We start from the raw sequence: 11671 nt of genomic DNA, 5'->3' as shown, positions 1-11671 counted from the left end.
GAACAATTTATGACCTTTCCACATTTCCACCCTGTTCACTGAAACTGTTTTTAAAATGATTTAGGTTACAGTAGGTTCATCATTCTGCCGGGGGGAGCCAGCAGCTACCAGGGCCAGGTTCAATATCTAGGGGTTCCTTTTCAACCATACAGCACAAAATCAGCTCAAACCTCCACCCAGAAATCTGGGAAAATTACATACCATCCCAGGTGCCTCTGAGAGGCAGTACTTCCCCAGGGACAGCAAGATGTATGGGCCCATGGTGCCCATGCTCCACCAATATGAAAGCACGGGGCCCAGCTCCACCAAAGTTCGGATCCAGGTCTCGTCCCCAGCCCCACCTGCCGCCGCTGTGCGCCTCCCCGGAGCTCCCACCTGCCACACCCAGGCAATTTAAAAGGGCCCAGGGCCCCCGCCACTGGCAGCGCAATGGGGCTAAGGCGGCTTCCTGCCCACCTGCTCCGCTTCCAGAAGCAGCCGGCATATCCCTGTGGCCTCTGGGGGGGCCATGTCTCAGTGCACTGCCCTCACCCTGAGCTGTAGCCAATGGGAGCTGTGAGGGGCAGTGCCTGTGAGCAGTGCTGCGTGGAGACCCCTCCGGGCCCCCACCTAGGAGCTGCTGCCAGAGGGAGGTGCAGGTCGCTTCCGGGAGCCACGCAAGGTAAGCACGGCACCTCTTGTCCTCTCCTGCACTCCTGCCCCAGCCCAGACCCCACACCCAAACTCCCTCCCAGAGCCCGTCCCCCGCACCCTCTCCCACACCCCAACTGCCTTCCCCAGCCCAGATCCTGCATCCCAGCTCCCTCACAGAGCCCGACCCTGGACCCCACACCCAAACTCCCTCCCAGAGCCTTCGGCAGGTCGGTGGGAGGTGGTGGGACTTGGATCCCTTCTGGTCACCTCCACAAATTACTCAAACCTGCTACCCCTGTATTTCCCCACTCTCAAGCACAGAGTCTGAGTGTAGCAAAGAAACTTTTAATGAAAGGAGGGAAGTCACCTGACATTAGTTAGGGAAAATGCCACAAGCAGGATTCATAAACATAAAACTGTGAGGAGGACACCCACCCCAGAGTGGGTGGGTCAGAGCCTTCTGCCTCATGTTCTTGAGTTCTACAACCAAAAGTTCCTTTACTGCACCCCCTCCTCTGCACTCCCTCACAGGACACCCCTCACAGGACACCACTCACAGTGGTTGTCCTTAGTCAGTGAGGACCCAGGGTTCAGAGGTGCATCTGTGTGAGTTCATCTCCCACCTGGGGAAGAAGGCACCTTGCTTGCTTCACCATCTGAGCACTTGCTTTAGCTGGCCACCATGGTTCCTGGCTGCCCCACCAGCTAGCCGTCCGCTTGCCACTTTCGCCAGCGGCCCATCACTTACCTTCTGCTGCCACCTGCCTCTCTGCTGTGACTTCTGTAGATTAGTCTCTTAGTTATTTTTAGCTCTCAGCAAGCTGAGCAGAAACACTGCCCCACCACAAGTGATTTCAGCTCTCATTAAGTACTTGAAATAAAAAAAGGCTCCTAATGAAACCTATTTAGCCCTATTTTTGAACAGGGTAAACCAACCCGGGGACCCTTAGGAAGAGTCCACACCCCTCTTACTTTCACGGGGGGGATGACATTCAAGCCCTTGGCTTAGTGAGTTCCTTTCAACTGAGGGAGACGCCTCGATCAGGACAAGCTCAGCACGGTTCTGCTCCCCTTTAGTCATACAATGAAGGTAACAACATTGATAACCTTTCACTACCTCTACATTCAGTACTAATGTGATTTCTAACCTAACACCAGTCAAAGCTGATCACTTGGAGCTACACAGCTCCTGTCTGCTAGATATGGGGGTGAAAGTAAGTCGAGCGATTGACCAGTACGCTGGGGTCAGCTCTGGCCCCCAGAAGCGGCAGGGCTGGGGGGTCAGAGCCAGCCCCACCCCACCCTATAAGGTAAGTGCCCCCCCTTCACCTCTGCCTCCCACACTCCCCCACCAGGGTAGCAGCAGCAGCCCGGGGCTCCCCTGCTTGTACCACCCTGGTCCTTTAATTAGCTGCTGGAGCCCTGGGGAAGTGGCGGGGCTCCAGCGGCTATTTAAAGGACTGGGGTGGCAGAGGCAGCTGGAGCCCCAGCCCTTTAAATAGTCCCTTGAGCCCCTGCTACCCCAGGGCTCTGGGGGCTATTTAAAGGGCCTGCGGCTCCCCTGCTTCTACCGCCCCGGTCCTTTAAATAGCCTCCAGAGCCCTGGAGTAGCAGCAGCAGGGCTCCAGCGGCTATTTAAAGGGCTGGGGCGGTAGAAGCAGGGGAGCCCCAGGCCATTTAAATAGCCGCCGGAGCCTCACAGCCGCTACCCCAGGGCTCCAGCAGCAGGGCTCTGGAGGCAATTTAAAGGGCCTGGGGCTCCAGCCACTGCTTTAAATTGCTCCCTGGGGAAGCCGGGCTGCCCCAGTACGGTGCACCCGCTCTTGCCGGTATGCCGTACTGGGGCATACTGGCTTACTTTCACCTCTGGCTAGATACCTTTGCAGAGTAGGTGTGTTCATGTAAATACAGTTTGCTCCTGAAGTCTCTCCCCCTCCCAAACTAGGTGTCAGAAGAGAGTTCATTCAGACCCCATTTACATTGCTAAGCAGGGGACTACAATCCAATCACCCCCTTGCAACTGCACATCCCTGGCCAGGTAGGAGGAAGAATTCTAACCAGGAAGTGAGTGGGCACTGCTGGGAAGCATCAATGGCATGATGAGCCAGGAGCTTCAGAGAAGCTGAATGCAGAGAGAAACCCCCAGGAACCGCATACAGAGCTGCACGTGGAACGTTACAGCCAGACATGACCGTAGGATTGGGACTAATGGGGGAGCAGCAGCAACTGGACAGGGAGCCAATGCAGAGGAGCTAGGACTAGCGCCTACAAGGTGTAGCTGCTGAAGCACCTTCACTGCTTGCCTCTCAGCTGCAGTATACCTGGCACACTACAGGTACCTTAGAGGTTTGGTGTACTCCAGCACGGAGCAGCTATAACCATTGCATCCGATGAAGTGAGCCGTAGCTCACAAAAGCTTATGCTCAAATAAATTGGTTAGTCTCTAAGGTGCCACAAGTACTCCTTTTCTTTTTGCAAATACAGACTAACACAGCTGTTACTCTATAACCATTGCAGTGTTTTAACACAACTGCATCAGAAGTAAGCTTGAGTCAGGCAGATCTTCCTAAGAGGGTGTTGGCGGTTTTCAGAAATTTATATTCACGTTACACACACACTCTGAAAGTTCCAGTGCTCTCCACATCAGCTGTATGTTTATAGAATTGGCCTCATACTATGGGGATTTGCAGGAGGCTAAAAACCAGGCAGCAGCCTGACCTGCAATTAAGGGATAGCATTATTAGTGTAGGTCAAAGTTTAGTAAGTACAAACCACTGAGCAGGAGGAGGAAAAGGACTATTAACTTTATTATCCCTTTCAGACACAATCAGGCTCTTTCTGATTTATACGGGAGACTCTAGTCATTTAAAAATAGATAGGTATAAAGACAAATAAACAAGCTCCAGAGTTCTGCCACAGCGTCTGCATTATTTATCCACCTGTCTGTCCATGTATCAGTTTGAGAGACATACAAGATACATTCAATCCATGTTTGTTCCCTGCATTCTTTCTCACAGCTGATAAAATACAATGACTTACAAAAGGTTTCTTTGTCCTAATATTTTGTGATATTACAGTATAATCAACACAGATCCTATTAAAAAGACTTCATGGACTAGAGAACTAAATATTTAATGCTTTTCTATCTATGATCAGTTTAATAATTAATGTGGTTCCTCTCCAGGAAACGATAAAACACATCACTGTCACACATGAAAAGCTAAACAAGCTCAACTAATATAAAGAAAAATATTATGCTTGACTACAACAATAACGAAATGAATATATATCTGAAAAGACTGTTAGAAGCCACATCAGCATAAATCTGTGGTGGTGGTTAGAAAGCTCCCTAATATTCAATATCAAACATTCCAAACAGCAAAAGTTACCATCTTAATGAAATCTGCCACACGATGTTATCAAGGATTTCCATACAATCCTGTCAAAGTCACAGCAAGTTCTGCTTCCTGTTCTTCATTCCGCCAGGGGGATGTTTTGTAAAATTATATTTTTACAGGCACAAAAATGGAATTTAACCGACACTGAGGTTTCCATGTCAAACTAGATGGTGTGAAATGTGTGTCATTCCAGGAGAAGTAAATGCAATGTCACGGCTCTTTACACCCATTCTGATTTTTTTGATCCCAAGTAGCCAGCACTGCTACAACTTGATTGCCCAATAGAAGCTTTTAGCTCAGCTGAAGAGTAACACCCTAAAAGCTTGCTCTGACTTCCAGAAGAGTAAACCCCAAGATGGGACTTGACTTGGGGTCTCAAAGTTAGGGAAGCCTCTTTGGTGAAGGTTTGCTGTTGCCCATGTCTCAGCTGCTTGTATGGAATATGCTGCTGGTCACTTATACACAGGGGCACTTCATTACTGCCTTGATTAGCAGCAAGGCTGTCTGCTAGACAGGGCTTATTGCTGTTACTGTTGAGGTTAGAGATGGCAGTTTGCTGGGAGATGATCTTCTCTTCCTCCTGAAGTTCTTCTTCATCTTCAGAATGAAGTGAGCAAGACACTTCACTAGTATGACTGTGTGTCACTAGATGTTGATGGCCTCTGTCCTCTGGAGGTGGTGGAGAATCCTCCTGCTTGTCAGCTGGAGGCAGAACTGAACTGTGCTCATCCTCTGCATGGAGACCTTCCATTGGTTTATTTTGTCCATTTCTTACTGCCATTCTTTGGATGGCAAAGGCTAGATCAACAAGGCTAAGCAGAAAAGAGAGGCCACTCACCCCCCAAATGAAAATCATCATGATCGATTTTTCAGTAGGCCTGGAGATGTAGCAATCGACCATGCTAGTACAAGGAGACTGGTAACAGGAAAAGCGTTTAGGAACAAAAAATCCGAAGAGATAATACTGTCCAGCTCCAAAGCTGGCCTCTGCCAGTGTTCTTAGAGAAAGGTGAACAGTGTATGCCCAAGAAAAATCAGGGATATTCAGAAGATCTGCCTTGCAGGATGGTCTAGTGACTGCAATGTTTTTGCAGGGTTCCTTCAAAGCTGAATGGCCAGCTAAGGCCTTCATTCCTTCATATCTATATGGCAAACAATGTGCTGTCACAACATGGATGGCTACTTTGTGCAGAACATAGATGCTGAATACAGCATAAGGTAGCAGAACAGACACTGTTTGAATGAGCCAGAATCGAAAGTGAGAGACAGGAGAGAAAATGTCATAGCACACATTAGAGCATCCTGGTTGTAAGGTATTGCAGATGAACCGTTCTTGTTCGTCTTGGTAGAGGGGGTATCCCGCTAACACTATCACCACCATTCTCAGCAAGATTACTAATGTTAGCCAGATCTTTCCTAGAGAGGAAGAAGAAATGTTGATAGACTCACAGCACAGAAAATGAAATCTAACAAGAGGCTCATATTGTTTACACTGGATTACATTATTTATGAACAAAAATCAGTTGGAATCTTTCCATTTACTTCAGTGGGCTTTGGATCAGGTCCTTAATTCTACAGTCCTTACTCCATTAAACCCTTAGTAATATTGCGGAACGATCAAGCATTAATTGTTCTGAGTACCTCTCATTTAATTTTTTCCATTAGACTCTATGCTTCTCAGGACCGGATCTTGTTTTGTTAGATCTTTGCAAAGTAATGTGTACACAGACATTGGTCTATAAAGAATTAAATAATAATTTAAAAAAAACCTTCTCCAGGGCTGTGGAGCTCGGTTGGTTTGAAAAAAAGGGCAGTTAGACTGAAAAAAGCTTGCATGTTATATCTTAGGAGTTTTTACTGATATATAAAATCTTTGGACAAACACTAACAACAGAAAAATTCAACCACAATACTGGATATTTTGCAAAGGGGAAAAAAAGAAAACCAAAAAATTAGGACTCGAAACATTTACTGGAGTGGTTACTGAAACTCAGTACCACCACTATACTGATCAATATATGCAGGTAGAGTTTGAAGCCAGGACATCCTGAGTTTCAGTCCTGGCTCTGCCACTGACTACCTATGGTCTTTGGAATGTCATTTAATTTAATAATCTCTCTGCCTCGGTTTCACTACTTAAAGCAAAACAATAAGGGGGGGTTGAGTGATTAATATATACTTATCTACATTAACACAGGATAAAGGTTAAGGATTCAATTCTGCTTCCAGATAAATGCAATAGTAAAAACCTTTGACAAGAGTAGAAGCAGGAGTGGGACCAAATTAATGGTTGTGCAGAGCCCTAGAAATCTAAAGTACTGAGTGGTTCTCTCTGGTATAAACACACGTGGTTTTACAGGCAGAGAGTTGGTAAAATAGCCCCTGTAGGTATTTTTAAAAATAACTCTTTTTACAGAAAAATTATAAGGATTTTGCTTTTAGTGTATGGTGTATGCATACTTACAGTCTTAGACAATCGCCTCTCCTACTTGCCAAAAAACTAAGCACTTTTTTATAACATTTGTGTGAATCTTAAACATTTAAATGTTTGTAAAACATTGGGGTGTTAATATTTATTGGCATGCATTTGGAGATGAGCTACATGCCTCTCTTGTGGCCAGCAAGAGAGACAATAACAATAACACAGCTCTCAGAAATGGTGAAACTGGGCAAGAATATATAAACAACTTGATAACTCCGTGAGACTGCAGAATAGGTGATCATATTGAAACCCTCCCACAACCAACTAAACAATATATTTCCTAACCACAAACTATTTCTGATGGCATTCTTGGTGTTTTCAGTTGGCTATTCTGGTGGAGAAAAATGGCTACTATATGAAATCAAAAGTAGCCCTTAACAAATAATACTCTGTACTTTTATTACACTTTTTATGCAAGGATCTCAATGTTTCAAAACCATTTATGAATTAAGCCTCTCAACACCCTGGGATGTGTTAGGGCATCAGTTTTTAATTAGAATGTACACATGAGAGAGTTCCGCTTAAAAAATCACTTGATCCCTGTTAGGTTAGTACTATAGAGACAAGGTGTGTGAGGTAATAACTCTTATTGGACCATCTTGGTGAGAGGGACAAGCTTTTAACAGATAACTCTGTGCATCACTTTCCCTAAGGGCTCAGTTCTGCAGACAGTTACTCAGCAAGCCATTTCATTGACAGTTACTGGGATTACTTGCTGCAGTGAGCAATGCCCTGTAATAAATATTTACAGGACTGAGCTGTAAAGGCTAAAGTCAGTTGTCTTCAGTAGTCTTTGGATCTGGCCCTAAGTCATTTGCTCAAAATTACAAAGTGAATCGGTGATGGAATCTTATTTAAAAAAAAAAAAGACAAGACTGAGGCCATTGTCTGAGAAAATTAAAGGGCATTTTTAACATGCACTTGAATGCTGTAAACTTTTAAAACCCAACTATGAAAAACAAGATTGCTTAATCACCAGATAGTTTATTGAAAAATGTTTTTTACTTCACTGTTAAAGCAGGCTATGTCATATAATGGAAAAATGTACTTTTTACATCTGCCTTGAGCTTTGAGTGTTTCATTACAGCTCTCAATACAGCTGGGAGGAAACTTGGTGGGTAAGAATAGCCAGATTTGAAAGCTCCCCTCCACCCCCCTTATTCATTTCTAACATTTAGATTCCTACTTCATCTGCTATGAATATTTTCTATTAAAAAAAATCAATCATCAACAGCTCTTATATCCCATAGCAAAACAACTAACTCTCTTTTGGGAGGGGGCCGTGGAAGTGGTCAGACTGATAGCTGGAAATGAAAGCTGATGAACAGGGAAGAAACCTGGATGATCGGGGGGGTGGGGGGGGGATGAAACTCTAAAAGAAAGCGCACACCTTTTACAGATACTTACCTACAATCGTAACATTGTAGTTGAGAGTGATAATCAAAAACCCCAGTGAGTCCCAGCGCTCCATCTTTGAACTAGTTCACTACACTTTCAGCTTCTGAAAGCTTAAGGAGGATTCTGGCATTTTCAAAGCAAATTAGACCTAGACAGAGAAGAAAGAAAATAAATATTTGCGGGGAAAATACTCAATCATTAACAACATTATTGATGAAGAATTATTTTTATGAAAGAGTTAAATAGGCCTGCTGACTTTTGCAAATTGGGAACAAACCCTCCCTAGGAAATACAGTTGATTTCACAAAAGTTCTAGCTTCACAGATCTATTTGCTGCACTTACCTCTGTGGTCCCCCTGTCCTGACAACTGCAAGTAGACAAAAGGCAACAGGAGTAATCTCAACCATTGTGGGCTATTCTTACCCTCCCAGGGCATTCCAGCCTCCTGGCATTGCTGGGATATTTCAGTGGCAAAAATCAGACACCAGTACAGGAAATAATAGAAGCCTCTCTGTTTCCCCAAGGGGAATACAGATGAAAAATACAAGGAAAGGGGTTACGAAGGGACCAACATCCCTGTCTTTGGAAGGCATTTTCAGTTTAGCAACTCTTTACTAGGAAGCTATCCCATTGCAATTTCCCCAAAGTAATTTTATTAATAAAACACACCCTCTCTGAGAGGACATCATGGTCTTGTCAATCACAGTTGCACCAAAAATTCCACAACTTGCCTTCAGCCTGAGAGGAGAGCAATCTCTACCCTGCAGGGATATGGAGGATGAAAATGATGAAATCTTTAATAGCATCTTGGAAAATAAAAATCTTCTTTTAAAGTCACTTTCATTTGGATGAGTTCTTCCTGTCTGAACTGTTTTGCATTGTAGTCATCACTGGGAAGAGCCTAGTAGAAATTGCCTTAATTGATAATCTAAGCAGATATTTGTGACATTTACTATTTAAGAAGTAAGCCATAGCATGTAGCGTGTTAAGGCTAAACTGTACTTACACAATCTGTTCTGAGTGATGGGCATAGCAAACCAGGAGGGAATGATGACTCTAAGGCCTTGCCATGGCATGTAGACTACATGTAGCTACACACTGCAGTGAAAAGCAGGCTTTTCCACATTGTGGTGTGTAGCTACACACAGCAATGAAAGGATCCAGGAGCAGAGGGGCAGCCAAGAAAGGCTCCAACAGTCAGGAGGCAGTGAGATATTACACTTCAAAAAACAGCAGTGTAGACATGGGAGGCCCTGTTGGGGTAGACAGAGAGCCCTGTCAGGTATATACTCGAAGGTTCTGGAGTTTCTGCATCCAGAGCAGTGCCTTACCATCTACACTGTTCTTTATACCTATGCTAGATGTATATGCAGTGTATGTACTAGACACTGTCAGAAGTGTAGACGTAGCCTGAGTCACCCCTAGCTCCAGAGAGAAAATAATCTATGACTGTTACAGAGCCAAGGCTTCTTCCACTCCTCACCCCAGAATCTGCTTTTCCCTTCCCCTCCATCCCATCTGTAACCCACAATGTGTGCTGTGGTTGCAAGGGTAATTCACATCTGGGCCTTAAATTACTGGGGGCGGGGAGGGGGAGGGAGATTAAAGTAGCGTGTGTATGAATCTATTTAGTGCTGGAGAAAAGTGGTGGTTTGACAGGCCTGAAAGCCTCTATTGAGCCATAGAATAGGCAAAAGTGTGAGCTTGTCAGTGCAACCCTGCAAATGTATTTCTACCTGGAGACCCTCACTGCTAAGGGAGTGGAATAGGCCAAGGTTTGCCTGGACATCAGGACTGAACTATTTGTAGGTTTGGTGGAATTAAATTTTTTTAATATAACTTTGACGATTACTTTTAATCTAACACTTGATTTTTATAAATTTAAAATGTCACAGGTGTGGGATATTATGGGGGGCTCAGACAATGTGGGAGATCAGACAATTATTTAGTAACAGTAGACACGGAGATTCAAAAAGTTAAAGCTTTATAACCATTAAAAACATAAATTGTCAACACGTCAAAATATACAAAGTAAATTTCCTTAAACCAGACTCTAAAGTTCTCAAGCAGCATTTTCTTATTTTGCCTCTCTGTAAATATCAGTTATTAGCTATGGAAATATTTTTCATTGGTTTGTGAGAGTATAGTAAAATTGACATTTATAGATTTAAAAAAAAAATCTAATCCTTTCAAGACCACCTATTTACTGAAACTGTCAACTGAAGTGTGTCAGTGCAAGTTATAGCATGACTGGGTCAATAGGATGTGGCCCCTGGTCCATTGGTAATGGGATAATTTCCCATTCTCCCCACCCTATATTCCCGCAATATGTAACAATACCAAAAAAAATTTTCTCTAGGGGCTCTCTGAATTCAATGAGACCTAATCAGGAATGCTCAAGGCCTCAGACAGGACAGCAAGAGAATCATTTGTGTTAGTCTGCCTAAGGGAAACATAAAAACTAGTGTACAGTGATGGAACTTCAAAAAAATAAAATGATGATGGGGATTTACCTTAGTCAAAGATTTTAATCTGAAGTGATAAATATATGTAGTATTCAGTTTTTAGTTCTCTTGTAATACACTTTTTCCAACCAAAGGGAACTCTTTAGTACTGTACTGTACTGTTTTTATGGTGCTTGAGGTTGCGTTTTTGTGGTCTTCAGGGGAGGGGGAGAGTTAGGAGTGGGAAAGAGTGCAAATAACCATATTAATTTTGGAAAAGTAGCTACTCGTGTGAAACTTCCTTTATCAAAAATAGAATCAGGAATGTTAAGATGCTGACAGGATACTAATGCACAGCAGCTGCATTGACACAGTAGGTCATAAATTGTTCATCATGTCAAATAATCACAAGTTAAAATGTCCTTAGCCGCTTTTAATATGATAGACTATAACAGTATGTGAAGAATAAGCATATTTGTTGCTTAAAACCCTATCTGCCACCATCTTGACTGTGGCAGATAAGAAAATCTGGGCACAATGGCTCCATGACAGGGAGATGTGCTGAGATGGGTAGGTGTATTTTTCTTTTTAAAAATAAAGCATTATCCTGTAGGCTTATGAACTGTGTTGTAATCTCTGCCCTAGCGAAGAGGGGATAGGGCACAGTTAGGAGACTTGTGTTCTAATCTGCTCTATCACTACTATGCTGTGTGACTTTAGGCAAGTTACTAAGCTCTTTGAGGCAGGGGCTGTCTTTGGGCTTGTCTCTACTTACCATGGATTGACACTACAGTGATCGATCCACCAGGGGTCAATTTAGCGGGTCTAGTGAAGACCCTCTAAATCAACTGCCGATCACACTCCGGTACTCCACCGGAATGAGAACCATAAGGTAAGGCAACAGGAGAGTTTCTCCTGTCAACCCGCTGTAGTGTAAACACCGCAATAAGTGTACCTAAGGTATGTCGTCTCCAGCTACGTTACTCATGTAGCTGAAGTTGTGTAACGTAGGTCAATTTAGCCCCATAGTGTAAACCTGCCCTTTGACTATGTTTTCGTACAATGCCTAGCAAACTAGGGCTTTGATCTCAGATGTAGCTGGGAGGTATCTCAGTAATACACTTAACCATAAATGTAAAACTCAGTGCCATGTGGTATTTCTATGTTGCCTATGGAATTATGTAAAATATCAGCTGATTCTTCACTATCGTTCATTTTCAAAATGTATATTTTTGTCTTCCAAATAACTGGAGTCAGAAACAGTTTGTTTTCTCTTGATTCATGAAATATGTGAAGCAGTGATGAGAATTTTTCC

General features: G+C 43.7%; 1 protein-coding gene across 1 annotated transcript; it reads right to left on the bottom strand.

Annotated features, from left to right (window-relative positions):
• Nucleotides 1–3322: 3322 nt before the first annotated feature.
• On the bottom strand, nucleotides 3323–9317 carry GJD4 (gap junction protein delta 4). The gene is made up of 2 exons (XM_043538858.1): nucleotides 7921–9317; nucleotides 3323–5447 (listed from the first exon to the last, which is right to left on the bottom strand). Exons 1-2 carry the CDS (start codon nucleotides 7982–7984, stop codon nucleotides 4252–4254), a joined length of 1260 nt encoding a protein of 419 aa, XP_043394793.1. The 5' UTR covers nucleotides 7985–9317; the 3' UTR covers nucleotides 3323–4251.
• Between the last annotated feature and the right edge of the window lie 2354 nt (nucleotides 9318–11671).

Source organism: Chelonia mydas, chromosome 2 (genome assembly GCF_015237465.2).
Source record: "Chelonia mydas isolate rCheMyd1 chromosome 2, rCheMyd1.pri.v2, whole genome shotgun sequence".
Lineage (NCBI taxonomy): Eukaryota > Metazoa > Chordata > Testudines > Cheloniidae > Chelonia > Chelonia mydas.
The sequence above is the reverse complement of the archived record's forward strand: the minus strand, read 5'-3'. Positions and strand labels throughout refer to the sequence as shown.

Excerpts from the sequence above, each read along its gene's own strand:
- GJD4 (XM_043538858.1), bottom strand. The coding sequence starts at position 7,984 with ATGGAGCGCTGGGACTCACTGGGGTTTTTGATTATCACTCTCAACTAC. Across the intron at positions 5,448-7,920 it reads CTACAATGTTACGATTGTAG|GAAAGATCTGGCTAACATTA; the intron begins GTAAGTATCTGT and ends CTTCCTCTCTAG.